Here is a 17,062-nt window from a genome sequence, read left to right on the forward strand (position 1 = left end):
GCGGCCATAACCAGAAGGAACACACGAGAACTTGTAGAGGTTCCTGGCCACCATAAAGGACCTCAATCTCACATACAATAAGAAAAAGTGTATGTTTAGCTCCAAGCAGCTGGCAATCCTGGGGTTCTTGGTGGAGCATGTTGACCACATGCAACCCCTTCTGGAATTACCTCTGCCACAGAACCCCAAGGCTTTAAAAAAGGTGCCTGGGGTTCTTGTATTATGCCCAATGGATCCCCAATATGCAGACAAGGCCCAACCCCTAGTGAAAACCATGACCTTTCCCCCCCTTCGGCAGAGGCCCATAAGGCTTTCGAGGATGAGGGATGAGATTACCAAGGCGGGGATGCACGCCATTGATGAATCCGTCCCATTCCAAGTGGAAAGTGCTGCCTCCAACCGCCACACTGAACCAAGCAGACAGGCACCCTCCAAGGCCCTGAATGCAGCCACTCCACCATTGAGAAGGATGCATACGCTATAGTGGAGGCACTACTTGGCCGGCAAACCATTCACCCTGCTGAAGGACCTGAGAGCCATTACTTTTATGTTTAATGATATATAGCAGGGTAAAATCAAAAATGACAAGATCATGAGGTGGAGAATTGAGCTGTCCACCTACAATTATGAGATCTTGTACCAGCTGGTACGCTCAATGAGCCACCTGATGCCCTGTCCAGGGGAACCTGCTCTAGGGTGCAGGTTGATCACCTCTATGCCATCCATGATAGCCTCTGGCCACCCTAGGGTCACATTTTGTGAGGGCCTGTAACCTCCCGTACTCCGTGCAGGAAGTCAGGGAGCTGACTCACATTTGCTGGGTCTGTGCAGAATGCAAGCTGCAGTTTTACAGACCAGAGAAAGCCTAACTCATCAAAGCCACTCACCCCTTCGAATGTCTCAGCATGGACTTCAAGGGGGCCCTCCTGTCCACGAATCAGAACATCTCTTCTACAATGCTCAGGAAGTACTACTCACATTTCCCATTCGCCATCCCCTGCACTGACATGACCACATCCACGGTCATTCAAGCACTCCATACAATATTCACTCTGTTCAGTTACCCCAGTTATGTTCATAGAGACCGGGGATCCGCCTTCATGAGTGAGGACTTGTGGCAATACTTCCTTTCCAAAGGCAATAGCTACGAGCAGAACCACCAGCTACATACCCCATAGGAATGGGCAGGTGGTGAGGGAGAATGATACGATCTGGAAGACAGTCCTTTTGGCCCTCAAGTTGAAAGGGATGCCACATCCCAATGGCAAGAGGTCCTTCCAGAAGCACTGCACAACATCAGCCCCCTACTTTGCATGGCAACTAATGCAACATCCCATGAAAAATTGTTCTCTTTCCCTAGGAGGTCGGTGTTGGGAACCACACTGCCAGTCTGGCTGACGACCCCAAGGCCAGTGGTTCTCTGGAAGCATGTTAGAACCCACAAGGTGGACCCACTGGTGGAGGAAGTGGACCTCCTGCATGTGAACCCCCAGTATGTGCTGGTAATGTACCCAGAAAAATGGAACAATCTAGTGTCCATCCGGGACCTGGCACGAGCAGGGACCCCAGCACAGGAGGTGAACCTGATATCCCTGGGCAGTAACTAGTTGGCTCCAGGGATCACCCTGACAGGTAAAGTAGTGATCACACGTCCAACACAGCCCCCCAAGCGTTCCCCCCACTGGGATGTTCCCCCCACCCCCCACCCCCCCCCTACTGGTACAAACAAATTCCCCACCCCTCAAAGGACCCGGTATACACAGACACTGTTCACCCCTCCAACACCCAGCCAAGCAAATAAGCCATCGTACCACTGGAACCAACGATACAGCCAGCAGTACTTTGGAGATCTCAGCGCTGAATAAAACTGCCAGAGCGGCTGAACCTTTGTATGGACTACAAGACCCATGCCGATGGATGGGGGAGGGGAGGATGAGGGAGGGTGGATGAGAGATGGGGAGGATGAGGGAGGGAAGGATGAGAGAGTGGAGGATGAGGGAGGAGAGGATGAGGGAGTGGAAGATAAGGGAGTGGAAGATGAGGGAGTGGGAGGATGAGGCAGGGGAGGATGAGGCAGGGGAGGATGAGAAAGGCGAGGTTGAGGGAGGAGAGGGGAGGGTGAGGGAGGGAAGGATGAGGGAGGGAAGGATGAGGGAGTGGCGGGTGAGGGAGGGGAGGGTGAAGGAGGGGAAGATGAGGCAGGGATAGGATGAGTGAGCGGGCAAGGAGATGCTTCGAGATGCAGGCATGAAGTGGACTGGACGGATCCCATTAGTGCAGTAGTAAACTTGGGTGACGTTTTATTTGTCAATTCACTGTGCTTTGCTTTGTTTGCTTCAACCCCTTAGGTGGCTGCAATAACGTTCAGATTAAGGTTTCTCTTTGCCCCACAGAATTGTGCCGAAGCGAGCGGGGGAAGCGGGGAGGGAGGCGCCCCAGCCGAGGGCGCGGGTGGAAGGAGGAGGAGCTGACAGCCCGCGGTTGGGAGCCGGTGGCCGAGTCCGACACGTCACCGACCTGTTTACCCAAGGCTAAAGAGGAGGGGAGCGGAGGGCGGCGAGAGGTGTCCGGGCGGAGCGGCGGTGCAGCGCGAAGTGGGCGCAGTGGCGGCGCGCAGAGCCGGCGCGATGGCCTCGGAGCTGTTCACCAAAGATCGCACCCTGGAGCTGAGGCGGCGGCACATCGGGTGAGTGTGTAGAAGTGGGGCCCCATCGCCGCCACCTCCTCGGTCCCGATCGCACCCCTCTCCGGGGGTGGTGGCTGCGGGAGCTGCGACCTCCCTTCCTTCAGGCGAGCCTGGGGAAGGGGTGGATGGTGGCGTTTCCACTGCCCGTCTGAGGCGACCAGCGGAGGTCCGACCACTGGTCGGGTGGACGCGCTTCTGCCCTTGACATGACCATGTCCCCGGTCAGTGAACGGATTGCGGGATTGGTTGCACTGTTCTCCCCCTCCATATTCAGCCGTGATGACCTAGCGATTCCCATCGTGATATCGTGTCCATTCCTCTCGGGAAGGCTTTGGGAACGTCCTTCAAGTCTTTCCTCTGTGCATCTATTAATCTGCTGCTGCGAGAGAGACCCCAGGAAAGCCACCCTTGCTTATTCTGCCAATGGATTTGGAGATTGGTAGCAACTCTATGTTCCCTGGAGCTGGTAACATGACTCAGACATAGACTGGAGGGAGTACTCCAGTATACCATGTAGACCATGCATTTCCTCGTTAGAGGAAAGGTGTCGATCAGTGGTTCTCAACCTTTTTTCCTTTCCACTCACGTATTCCCTGTGCCATAGGTTCTCTGTGATTTGTAAGGGATTGCTTAAGGTGGCATGTGGGTGGAAAGAAAAAGTTTTAAAACCACTATTTTAATGGAACCTCATTGACTCGTAATGTGCACGTTTCTTTTTTTTTGGAAAATTTTACAAAGTAAACATATACAATATACTCAACTAAAAAAAACCAACCCCCACCACCTAACCCACCCTCAACAACCCTCACCCCCAGAGTTTTTTTAAAAAAACACAATTTTAACAGGTTGCTGCGTGGTGTGCCATCTCTTTACATCTTTTGTTATAAAAATCCTTTTACTTAACATCCAAACCCATATACTCCAAATACAAACTCCACATTTTAACAAAAAAAGAATAATTATTCCACAAATTATAAGTTTTCCAAATAAATACATGATTGAATTTCGTTGTGCCGTCTTTGTATACCCAATTCCACATCATTATTCCAAGTGACAGCTATACATTTTCTAGCTACTGCCAGCCCCAAACGTATATATGCAATTTGAGGTTTCTCCACTTGCAAACCTGTCATTAATGTATTCATATATCCCAATAAACATACCCATGGATCAACATATAGATCTATCTTGAATAAATCTCACAAAAATTTAATAATTTTTTCCCCAAAAGGTCTAACTTTTGTACATTCCCCCACTGTATGTAAAAAAAAGTGCCTGTCTGTTCACCACACCGAAAACACACATCTGATTAACTGAATCCATATTCAATTTTTCAGGGGCTAAGTACAACTGATGCAAAAAAATTATACTTAACCAAAATTATACGTTAATTAACTTCGTAACACTGTCAACACACATACCAGACCACTCTTCCAAAGATAACTCCAAAGGAAATGGACCAATGACAATTTTTTATAGGCAAAATATTTCAGTAACAATTTGGTCTAGAGCAGTGATTCCCTTCCCACCCATAATCCACCCTAAGCGATCCCTTACTAATCACAATCACAGAGCACTGATGGCATAGGAAATACTTAAGGTGGTATGTGAGTGGAAAGGAAAAGGTTGAGAACCACTGGTGTAGATGCTTTGGAGTGAGTGCGGAGAAAATTTTACCAAGATGTTGCTTGAATTGGAGAACATGTCATAAGAAGGAAGGTGGACAGAGCTAGGGCTTTTCTCTTCAGAACAACAAAGGATGATAAGTGACTTAATCAAGGTATATAAAATTGTGAGGGGCTTAGGTAGGGTGGACAGCCTGCAGCTACTTCCTAGTGTGACAATAGCAAATACCAGAGGATATCTAGTTAAGGTGAGTTGAGGAAAGTTTAGGGGAAATGGCAGATGTATGTTTTTTGCTCAGAGAGTTATGGGTGCCTGGAACGTATTGCCAGGGGTGTTGGTGGAGGCTGGTACAACAGGGACATTTTTAAAAACTCTTAGACAGGCACATGGAGATAAGAAAAATAGAGGATTATGGGTGTGAGGTACGGAAATGTTAGATTGTTCAGGATTAGGTTTCCATAGACAGCAGAACATTGTGGACTAGAGGACCAATGTCTCCTTTTGCCAAAGGTCATATTGTGGAATTTGTTACATCATCTGTCAATTTCCCTGGCATTCCCTCTTCTTCTCAGATGTGAGAGATGAACCAGTGAATATGTCCAAAGACCCTCTCTGCTAAATTTTGGAACTTCAGTAGGGATGCCATCTGCCCCCAAGGATTGATCCTTTCATTTCACATGACCTTTGCATTGAGGAAGATAATGATGACTCTTTGAGGTTTACTTCTGAATGCCTGAGGACTGGGTGGCAGTGAAAAAGCACACAACAGTACCCTGACACACATACCATAATGTACAAAACACCCAGGATGTGCCAACATGTACCCTGCAGCCTGTACAATTTTGGATGCAAGAGAGAAACAGTTAAATATGTTGATTAGATCATTAAAAATGCTGAACAAATTTGAAGACACACATTACTTCAGGGGCACATCTGGCGAATAACTTTGAATTGGTATTAAGATCCCAATTTATACATAAAGGACACCCAATATTTTTTGTAACCAGACACCCTGATCACCTATAAATCATTAGCTCTCACTTTGCATCTGCCATAATTTTGGAAGGAGTTGATGCTTAGAAATCCAAAATTTATCTTTTTAGTGTTAATGATATGCATGAAAATTGTAAGGGAGGATTTCAGTTTCTTTCTTCAGGTGTATTTTTTCCAGTTGGATATTTTCATTAAAAGGCACATCCAGCATATTTTCTCCCAACACTTTCCTCATGTGTTATCTGTTGTGCGGTTAACTAGATATTGTTGAATAGACCTGAAGGTTCCTCACAAAACTTGTCAGCCCAGCTCAGTGGCTGTAGTTGACAGATTACAGCATAACCAGATTGTTTAATTTTATAATTGACTTCTTTGTTATTTATCATTCATTAAAATATGCAGCAAAACAATTCAAATAAACAAAAATGTTAAGAATCGCTGATGCTGGAAATAGCAGCTGCATTAGTGGGAAGAGAATCAAAGCTAACAATTCAGGTCAAAGTCCCCTCATCAGAATTGGAATTAATTAGAATTGAATTATTTATTCAGTTAGAATAAATGTTGCTCTACTTTAGCTCAGTAGTATCACTAGGATTGGTATCACCTCCCCCCCCCACCCACCCCCCCAACGGACCTCCTCCTGTTCCAGACCCATACAGAATCGTAAGTAATGTTTTTTTGTACTAGTGTTACCAGTAAATTGTAATTCCTGTGTAATCACTGAGTGTAATGGCAATGGTAGTGAGATAAACAACTAGCAAAATTCAAATGACACCTCTAAATTACAATATCATTCACACAGCCTAAATGTATTTGCATTTGCATCGTTTTATGTGCCTAAAGTGAAAAGTCAGTAAGAAAACAATAGAATTTGAAATAAAAACGTTTAAGATCTACATCAAAATTATGCTGATTTTAATGTTAAAACTTTATTGTTACATAAGATACATTAATGGATTATGTTTGCATAATCAATAATGGCCTAATGTAGAACTTGTTGACAAATACTGAGATTATATGACTACTAACAACAAAATTGTTTTGTAAAATCTTTCTACATTGAATTACAACATTATTAGTTGCAACATTATTAATAACTGAGCAGAAGCCCGTTTTTGATTTATCTCTTTTTTCTTTAATTACTACTTCATTCACAAACAGTTATTGATAGAGGTTCACAAACATTAATTACCACAATATTGTAGCTAAAACACCAGAAAATTTGACAAAAGCAGTGACTATAAAAACACCAGCAAGAGCAACGAAAACAACAGTGCGTGCTTATAGCATGTGCAGATGAAACCATCTCATTGTAATTGTGTAGTAAATAACAGCTCTGACTGGAGCGCATTAGAACTTACAAAAAGTAAACTAGCATAGAGTTTTGTAGGTGTATTAATACATGTAAGCTGGGCTTATGAAAAATATTTTTTGTTGTTATAACTAACTACAGGGATATTTTTATTTTTTAAAAATTTCTGATTAAACACTGCACCAGAATTTGATAGGCAGTCATTTTGGCGTCACCCACTCTGATGGTGTCACCCTGTGCGGTCTGCACCCTCGCCCTACCCCCACACACTCCTCGTGATGCCAGTGCTTTAGCTGCCATACTGCAATTCCTGTAATGTAGGTCCGATGTCATCTTATGAGGCAGTGTGAGTTCAAAAGCTTTGCCAGTTTGATACAGGCAGCAATGATGTGCTCTAGGTAACCATTTACTCAGGCAAGATCCATTGGCCATGGGTCTGTGTGTTCCACTCGTGATTTTCCTCTAGTTCATGGGTCCAAACTTCAGTTTGCTAGAGTTTTCAGACTCTCCACATCCCCTTCCCCCAACATCACAATATAGGTTTAAAACATGTACACAAGCTTCTCTCATTATTAACTTCTTTTCACTGTTTCCTGTCTTCTGCCCTCTCATACATTGCAGCACAATGGCACAGCTGGTAGGGTTGCAGCCTTGCAGCTTTCATCGCCATTGCTAGCCTTGATGATCATTATTCCTCCCCTCCAGTCATCAGACATTCTGCCTACAGTCAGGAATTATTTAAAGTTCACTATCACAGCTCTAGCAATGTCCTTCTTTCCCTTCTGTAGCATAAGGCTCTGGGAATTTATCCACCTTAAAATGCACTGACATTTTATACCTCCTTTTTAATAACATATCCCAAAATTTCACGGTCCCCTCACTGAACTTTCCAATTTCAATATCCTTCTACTCGTACAAGAACTCACTTACCTCACTTTTTTTTGTTAAATCCTTGTCAAAAGATTTAATTTTGAATCTGTGTTGCGTTTCTATGAATAAAATTAAGAGTGCTTGAGAGAGTGACTTACAAACTATTCTTTCTAAGGATATATGGACCAAGTGTTTAAAATTGGCCCATTCGTCTTTAATTTGTGCTCGTCATTCACTTATTCAATTCAAGCTAGTACATAGAGCACATTTATCCAAAGATAAATTAACTAAGGTTATTCCTATTATCAACCCTTTGTGACAGATGTTGTAATAGGGATGCTTCCTTATTTCATATGTTGTGGTCCTGTTCAGCATTATTGAAGGAAATTTTTAATGCATTTTCCTGTATTTTCTCAGTTACTATTCAACCTCATCCCATTACAGCTTTATTTAATGTGGCCATGTGATAGCTTTTGCTACTTTAATGGCTAAAAGATCTATTTTGCTAAGAACTCCCTCCCAGTTATGCACAATGGTTGACCCAAACCTTATCATGCTTGAACCTCGAGAAGATTAGATGTAATGTTTTGAAAACTGAAGTTAAGTTTAATAAAATGTGGCACACATTTATGGAATATTTTAATGTTTAATGAATAATACAGTGGTTTACTGTTTTGTATGCAACATACGAACCGTTTGTAGTCTCTTCCTGAACTTACTTATTTACATACAAGGCAATTTCCCTTTTGGTGGTTTAAGGCGTCCCAGTGGCTTTCCTTTTTTAGTTTAGGGGTTATAGATATAGGATTCGTTAGTTACAGACTTTTTTCTTTTGTTTCTTTTCTGCAGGAACAAGAGATATAATATTCAATTGTCTGTTTATTATTAATTGTGATGTTCATTTTTATTCCAAGATACATCATAATTACTCTGTACCTGTGCAGCATATTTTTCTCGTTATTACACTTTTTGCTGTGTGTGCATGTATATAATATATATATATAAAATTCAATTTAATTTTTTTTTAAATAAACAAAAAAAAACTCACTTACCTGGTTCCATGCACAGATTGCTACTTCGATCCTTAACTGGTCTCCAAAACACTCTCCTGCAGACACTTCAATTACTTGCGTATCTTCACGCTTGCTCAAAAAAATCTCCGAGACTCACTTTAAAAATTCCAGCACCTCTCCACCTTTTGTATTAAATAAATTCCTATTAATATTGGGGAAATTGAAGTCCCCAGCCCAATTAAGATTTCTGAGCTTTATTTACACAGCCTATTCTCTGATTGACTTTTAGGAGGCCTGCAGTTTACCTATCGCAAAGTGATCATTCCCTTTTGTTCCTGAGCTCTAGCTGTATGCCCTCATTTAAAGAGCCTTCTCGGATGTCCTTCTTGATTACAGTAGTACTAGACTCCTTAATAAATATTACAAATCTTCTTTTGCATCTCCCCTGTTGAGCCTGGTTTCTACACTCTGAAATGGTGATTTGCATACCTATCTTTCTATGATAATAATAATTCCCATTCATTGCCCATCTGCCTTATTAGTCTGATTAAAATAAATGCAAATTAGTCTAGGGTTCCTCACAGTTCTCATAAATATAGTTCAATAACTGTTTTGTTTTAAGAAGAGCTGACTCATTCTCAAGACTCCACGTACCAGGAAAAGTCTCTCATGCTATGTAACGTGTCATGTTACATTCAAACCAATTTTTTTTAAATTCAAAACACTTACAGTAAGTATGCTTTTTAACCTTTTCTTTTTGCTATTCAGGCCATCATGCAAGTTGTTCTTCTCAAACAACCCACTCAAGATAGTCCGTGGCCAGGGCCAGTATATATATGATGAGAATAACAAGAAGTATTTGGACTGCATTAACAACGTAGCTCATGGTATGAATCCTCTGTCTGAAACTCTATACACTGTAAATTGAGATATGAAGTTCAGTTTGGTGTTCAAGAACCTATTTTAAAATTCAAAGGAATGAGATGAATAAGCCAGACATCCTTTCAGCTCAGAACTGCTATTAAATCCATGATTCATCATATGATGAATAAGGATAAACCTGGATCTCATAGGAAAATAGGATACTGGGTGAGGGCAAATTATGTCATTGGGCAGGAGCTTGGGTAGTTAATTGGGAGCAACTGTTATTGGCATGTCTACAACTGAAATGCTAATTATAGTCCAGGACTGGCATGTTCCATTAGGGAAGAAGCACCAAGATGGCAAAGTAAGAAAACATTGGATGACAAGAGGGATAATGAATCAAAAGAATTCAAAAATAAAAAATAAGTATATTCAAGGTTTAGGAAGTTAAAATCTGACAGATCCCTTGAAGAATATAAAGATTGCAGGAAAGAGCCCAAACAAAGTATTAGGAAGAGTAGAAGAAGCCATAAAATCTTGAGGGTGAGCAGGATTAAAGCAAATCTCAAGGCATTTTACACTTGCTTTAAAAACAAGAGGGTTAATAATGAAAGGATAGGTCCCCTCAAGGTCAAAGGATGGAATATTGCTTGGAGTCAGAGGGAGTGGGTGAAGCATTAAGTGAGTATTTGGTATCAACGTTCATCAAGAACATGGAAAATAGTGGAAGGAAGTTTAGTGTGGAGAATGTTAATGTGTTGTTATTTTGACAACAAGAAATACATGGTGCTGCTCTTTTAAATAGCATTAAGGTGAACAAATCTCCAGGGATTGATGGGACATATCCCAGGTTATTGAGGCAAACGAAGAGATTGAGAGCCTTGGTGAAATTCTTTATATTCTGTCACACAAATGCAAAGCTCCAGAGGATTGGAGAATAGCAAATGTTATAGCTGTGTACAAGAAGGGAAGTGAGGAAATTATAGGCCAGTGAGCCTCACAACAGTAATAAGAAACTATTGGAGAGGAAACGTAGGTATCGAATTTATGCACATTTGGAAAGGAGTAGTCGGATTCACAGCACTTAGTGCTCATTTCAGTTCAAAGGGTCCAAAATAATCAACTCCAACAGATGTGAATGGAGGTTTATCTGAAGTGACTCTGTCCAGAAGCAAATCTGCCATCAACTGTCATCCTGAAGGAGTATTTACATGCTGAAAAACTACACATTTTGTTACAGGTTTTCTGCTTAATCTAGTGGAACCAATCCAATATTTTTCTTGTAGTCAGGATAACATATGGTTACAACCAACATAACCTATCTCTTTGTGAATATGTTGAAGAATTAGCTCTGAAATACAAAAATCTTTGACCATTATGAAAGGATGTTTTATCTCTCTGGCATTGCAATTCTACCAAGGCACCCACCAACTCTTAAAACACCATTCTCGAGAATAGGATTGAGTTTACCAATGGGGCTTGTCCTTTTGACATTCATTCCTTTTATCAGACTTGAAATTTCTTCTGCAAAAGCAGATTATTTCCATCTCAGCATTAATTAATTTTTTAACTGTGAGATGTCCTCCTTCTTGTGTCTCAGGAACATCGCTTGTTCATTTGTTACGATTCAGATACCATCTTTTAAATCTGAGCATCCATGCTGTTGCTCTTCTCAAACTATTCCAGGATGAAAAGTAATGGATTAAGTGGATAACTAAATCTATTGGTTCAGATATTATCTCAATAGCATTTGCAGTTTAACCTATGATTACAGGATCTTCTCTTTTGATTTTGGGGTCTTCTGGTAAAATTTCTTTTAATTTATCAGGATTTTGAGGCCACTCATTCTGAGGCTGTAGAAGAAACTGAGGCCCTGACACCCATATTTCATTCTTCAGAAAAATCTTGACTTTAAAACCCCGTGAAGCCAGATTGGCTGGATTGTTAACTGCGTTAAAATACACTGAATTGGATGTGAGACTTTTATCAATTTCAGTGATTTTGTTAGCCACAAAACTTCAAAACCTTGGTGGTTTTATTGTTGATGTATTTGAGCACAGAAGTGCTATCAGTCCAAAATATGGAGTCTGTTAGTTTCATCTACAACTCTTTCTTCAACATTGGGTCCATCCTGCTCACCATAGAAACAGTTGTCAATTCCATTCAATTCCACTGATTTCAATGGAGCCACTCTAGTGCAAATCCACAATGTACCTGATCTTTGTTATCATGCAGTGACAGATAATTAACCGTTCCATAACAGTCTTCACATGCATCTGCAAAATGATGTAATTGAGCAGATGTCACAGTTCCAAAATTTGTAGATTTGAAGCGTCTGTCAACCTTGAAGTCTTCCAGCTTCCAACATGTCCATTTTTCTATAATGGATTCTGGTATTTCATCCTCCCAACCAATTTTCTTCCTACACAAATCTTGCAGGATCTTCTTGGCAATCAATACAACTTGTGCCAATATTCCTAGAGGATCATGTATCAAACTGATTGCTGAAAGAATTCCCCTTGTGAGAGGTTATTCCTTCAAAATTATTTCTGAACTTTTAAACATCATTCTGAACGCACCATTATACTCCTCACACCCTTTCGACAGGAAGGTTGTCAGGATCTAACTCCAAATTATTCATTTACTTTATCCTCTCCTTTCCAGGTATGGCAGACAATACCTGGTAACTATTACTTGTCCATTTGATAAGTAGAAAGCCTCCTTTGTAACACATCACCTTTAACTCTTGATAAAGAGCTATAGCTTCTTTAACTGTAGCTGCAGAAGTGAGACATGTACTGACAATAACCATACCAGCAGTGCGAGTATAAGACAGGTTTAATAAACTAATATGTACACTAATAGGTCTTGAGTCTCTGCAAGACAAACCTGGAAGACTAGACTGTAGCTCTGGACTTCTTTATATACAAGGTCACCGGGATGACCCCTGGTGACCTAGTGATGTAATTACATATCACCACAAGACAGTTACCCACATAGAAGTTATTCTTGATGGTGCTTACAGCTTGAGAGCTAAATTGTTCCATATTGCCCTCAGCACACTTCCTAAGGGCAAAATTCACACAACTTGGTGATGAAGTCATTCCAAATAAATGCCCTGTCATTCTGTATTCCACCATGTTCTTACCATAGTCTCCATCAGGCCACCAAAGGAATCGTAACAAGTCACAGTCTTCACTTGATACCTTCACCTGGTGGAACATTGCTTCAATATCTGCAAATTCTTTACAAATATCTAGTTAAGACTCCTATCAGTGTACTGGTCAAATTAGGACCCGGTAAGAGTTGAGAATCTAGTGAAACTCTTTTTAATATAGAGCAGTCGGTGCTTGGAGTGGACAGCCAGGACTAATGATGGAAGTCTACACAATAATAGCATTTAAGAGGTTTCTACATGTGCATGAATATTCTTTTATTCTAATATTTTATGTATATTTTCACACAAGCTTGTACAGCCATACACAGTGTCATGCCAACAATGGCTGTTCACATTCAAATATACATATATTCATTCTTTATGTCTATATATACAAGCCCATGTCTCCACCACCCCTCCCCATACATAAAACAAGACGACTCACTCAGGTTTCAATCAACTACAACAAAACTTTAACATCAGGAAAATAAATAATAAGTAAGGGGCAGGGATTGTCGCAGCTCAGTGGATGACCTCTGGGCCAATATTCATTCCTGACTTTCCTTGATTGGGATCAGTGTGAGGAAAAAGAAGCTGCAGCAAGGAACGGGAAACCAGTCATTGCCATGCACCTATGTAGTGCATATATGGCTGCCAGATCTTACGAAAGGTACCATATTTGTTTCTCAGGTTATGTTATTTTCTCCAGGGGAACGCAGCTCTGCATTTCCTTGTTCCATCCTTCGATACTAAGACTAGAGTCAGACTTCCAAGTTGCCACAATGCCCTTCCTGGCCGCTGCCAATGCGATTAACACAAATTGGATTTGAAATTTAGACAACTTCATTGTAAGCCTAATGTCCATTATGTTTCCCAGCAGGAACAACTCGGGCCTGTGGGAATCACTTGCCTATAATTTTCTCCAGGACTTGGCCTAGATCTACCCAAAAGGGTCTCACCTTGGTACATGACCCGGTTGTGTGCACGAATGTCCCAGTTGCAACGCCACATCTGAAGCATTGGTCTGAGAGTTCTGTTTTTGACTTGTTTATTTTCTGTGGTGTTAGATACAGCTGGTGCAAAAAGTTATACTGGACCAGCCTGTACCTTGCATTGATGACTGTGATCATGCTTTCCCGGCACAAGTCAGACCAGCATCTCTCATCAATTGCAATGCCCAAGTCCGACTCCGATCTTTCTCTCAATCGATGAAGGCCCGGTTTGGGTCCCTCTAACTGGAACAGGCAATACATTGCCAGAATAAATGTCTTGACACTCCCCTTTGAATCAAGGCCTCTATGTTACTGCATCGAGGTAGGGCCATACTTGGACCCATAGAAAATACCTTATTTGATATGCATGAATATTCAGGGATGGAGGATATCATGCAGAAGAGCCTTAGTTTGTTTTGGACATCATGTTTGGCACAGATACATAGGCTGAAAGGGCTGTTCCTTTGCTGTACTTTTCTATGTCTTCTCTGTTCTGAAAGTCAGAACTCCTGCATTTTGGGAAACTGACAAGGATCTGAAGAAACTGATGGAAGTAGTCATTTATATCCATGAATGATTCCAGCATATGCAGTTTTGTGTTTCTGTATTTGCTGCAACATATTGTGGATGTACCATCAGATACCAGAGAGTGAAAGCAGTTTGTTCTGCGTTAAAACACATTAAACTTGTTTTTATCAGGTTTAGGGAAAATGTAACCTATTTCCTTTAACTATTTTGTAAAGCAGAGTGTGCAAGATTGTTGCACATCTCCCTGGCGAACAAAGGGATTAGATTCCTAAATACCCCTTTACTGTGCAAATAAAATTATATAGCACAAAGTGCAGTAAACCCTTGGGTTATCAGTTGCTGTGGATGATGGGGAAAGGAATTCGAAGTTTTTGAATCTCTTTTCAGTAAAGATGCAGCAAATCAAAAGCAAGCTGGCTTCGTTTGTTAAGCTGAAACATACAAGTGGAAGCTTACAAGCTATTCAGAGAAAAGCCAGTGTTTCCAGATGAAAGAGTTCAGGTGCTCAAGAGGTTTTGCACATTTACAATTGCTTATTTATTTCAGACTCTTCCATTGACCCGAAGTTGGTGATTTTTACTGATCTGTGTTTGAAAGAAGCTCTCCAAGTACATCCCCGACCCTTCATTCAGTGGTCAAAATTTTCGTTAAGCAAATTAAATAAATTAAAACCAAATGAATAAATTAAAACCATTCATTGTAGCAAGTACTCATTATGCAAAAAATTTAGGGTGTTTTTTTTTGTAGCAAAAATGCAGAGAAGTTTAGAAAAAAGGCAAATGTCAGCACAGCTGCATGATGTGTTGGCTAATCTGGACACTTCATTCCTGTAATTTTGGTTATGATTGGTGGTATTAAACAGTCTGATCCAAATAGGAATGTCACCCTTTGGCATGACTCTGTTGTTTTTGTAGTTGAATAACCTTTTACCTTTTTTTAGTGGGGCATTGCCATCCAGCTGTGGTGCAAGCTGCTGTCAGGCAGATGGAACTGCTGAATACTAACTCACGATTTCTACATGACAATCTGGTACAGTACGCCAAGAAGCTCACTGAGACCCTCCCACCTCAACTATCTGTTTGCTACTTTGTCAATTCAGGGTAATGTCTATCTAGTACATCTCTCTTCATAAGATCTCTTAAAGTACTTCCTCAGTCTTTGCTCGATTTATGTGAATATGTTTCTTTGTTTTAGTTTAAGTGGTGTATCTTGATTCAACATTATTGACTCCTGTTTGCATGTTATTTGATGAGGGGAAAAATTATTATGAGAAGAGGAAATGACAGAACAGAGGCTTTCTAAGAAAAGGAACTAAAGTTGTTGGAATATATCTTGTCATTATTGTGCCTTCTCCAACAAGAATGTGCACCAGCATTAGTGAACTCTGGAGGGGTTATAGTTAAAAATAAAACAGTGATGCCATACTGGCAACAAATTAAGGGAAAAACAACTCAATAAATAGAATGATGGCAAGTTGTATGACAAATGTCCTTTGAAAGAAGCGAGCGAACCATGCTCCTCAATGTGCACATTGAAAGGAGTACTAGAAAGACTTTGTGTTCACTCAGCTTTAAGATTTTTCTCACAAACCACTCTCTTTTTTTATCTGCATTCATAAATGTTTACTCAAAAATAATATGAACCTTGAAGTTTCCATTTAACATACTCCTGTGATAAAATCAGAGAATATCTGAAACACAGCGAACATCTGTGGAAAGCGATTTAGAGTTAACCTTTCAGGTCACATTCCCTTTATCAGAATGAGCTCCCTCCTGTCTCCCTGTATAAAATCAAACTTGAACATTTCTGGGAAACCCAACACACTTTGTCCTTGTAGTGACCATGGCAGCATATAGAGCTGCACATTATTTGTCATGTTGCAAAATTGCTTTTATCCACTTATAGTATCTACCCTCATGACCCTTTGTGTTTTTCTCTAATCAGCTCTGAAGCTAATGACCTTGCTCTTCGATTGGCTCGTCAATATACTGGCCATGATGACATCATCACCCTCAACCAGTAAGTAGCAGGAATTAAAGAATACACATATTCAAACTAAATATTTTTAATCCTGGCACTTAGAGTTAAACTAGATTCACTGTAATTGTTATATGGTTTAAAAAGGTTCCTTTATTGTCATGTAAGAGTACAGAATGTGGAATATTACCTAAAATTTCCTTCTACATGCTCTAAGACAGGCAAAGAGTTGCCATTAGTGTTGCCTGGTGCCCCTACAGGAAGAGGGAAAGAGAAGCAAAGGCGTGACCCATCAGAGACACTAAGTGCCCATGGATTCACATCGAGCACATCTGTAGCATCTGCCACCTGTAATAACAGAGTGATTTGAACAAGTTGGTGAATGTGGGTAATTTCTTGCCAAAGACAACTGTGGAAACCAGCCAGTAGGTCCATTTAAAAAGGAGGTTAATAGGTTCTTAATTAGTAAGGGTGTCAAATGTTAAGGGGAGAAGGAAGGAGAATGGGGCTGAAAGAAAAAAAATGTATCATCCATGATTTGAATGGCAAAGCAGATTTGATGGGTTGAATGACCTAATTCTGCTTCTACATCTTGTGTCTAAAACCTTTCTGTTTCTAGGGCCTGGATTGAAATGCAGCCTGTTGTGATTATAATGTTGCTATATTTTGAGATTTTGTAACAGAAAGACTAGCTATGTTGGTTCCTTGCTTTCATTACTTGCAGAAGCAATACTTCCATTGGAATAGTGAAGTGGTGCAGTTGCTGCTCTGTAGTGGCCAAGGTTCAATCCTGACCTCTGGTATAGTCGGTGTGGCTTCTGCCTGTGAATGCATGGGTTTCTATCAGCTGCTTGGATTTCTTACCACATCCCAAAGATATGCTGGTTGATAGGTTAATTTACCACTTTGAGATTACTCCAGTAGGCAGCTATTTGGTAGAATTGGGTGAGGAGGAAAGAGTTTGATGGAAATGTGGGGAGAATTAAAAATGATTTTTGATGGTAGGCGATCGATGGTTGGTGAAGACTCAGGTAGAGGGCCTGT

The 17,062-nt window shown here is 41.0% G+C and overlaps 1 protein-coding gene and 1 long non-coding RNA gene across 4 annotated transcripts in view; one reads left to right on the top strand and one right to left on the bottom strand.

Annotated features, from left to right (window-relative positions):
- Positions 1–2,420: 2,420 nt before the first annotated feature.
- The window catches only part of LOC138757693 (ethanolamine-phosphate phospho-lyase-like), a 50,657-nt gene continuing 36,015 nt past the window's right edge, over positions 2,421–17,062 (top strand). The window contains exons 1-4 of one of the 2 annotated variants that reach the window (XM_069925407.1): positions 2,421–2,686; positions 9,269–9,387; positions 14,982–15,141; positions 15,986–16,060. In XM_069925407.1, the coding sequence (XP_069781508.1) occupies positions 2,628–2,686; positions 9,269–9,387; positions 14,982–15,141; positions 15,986–16,060 (413 nt within the window). In that variant the 5' untranslated portion in view covers positions 2,421–2,627. The remainder of the gene's footprint in view (positions 2,687–9,268; positions 9,388–14,981; positions 15,142–15,985; positions 16,061–17,062) is intronic. The other variant, XM_069925408.1, reaches the window with a different exon arrangement.
- LOC138757696 (uncharacterized) overlaps positions 6,302–17,062 on the bottom strand; it is a 35,079-nt gene continuing 24,318 nt past the window's right edge. Inside the window, exons 1-3 of one of the 2 annotated variants that reach the window (XR_011353837.1) lie at positions 9,230–9,293; positions 8,540–8,682; positions 6,302–8,330 (exon numbers count right to left, since the gene is read on the bottom strand). This is a non-coding gene — a long non-coding RNA (uncharacterized lncRNA). Of the gene's footprint in view, positions 8,331–8,539; positions 8,683–9,229; positions 9,294–17,062 lie in introns of those variants that run through there. The other variant, XR_011353836.1, reaches the window with a different exon arrangement.

This window comes from Narcine bancroftii, chromosome 3 (assembly GCF_036971445.1).
Source record: "Narcine bancroftii isolate sNarBan1 chromosome 3, sNarBan1.hap1, whole genome shotgun sequence".
Lineage (NCBI taxonomy): Eukaryota > Metazoa > Chordata > Chondrichthyes > Torpediniformes > Narcinidae > Narcine > Narcine bancroftii.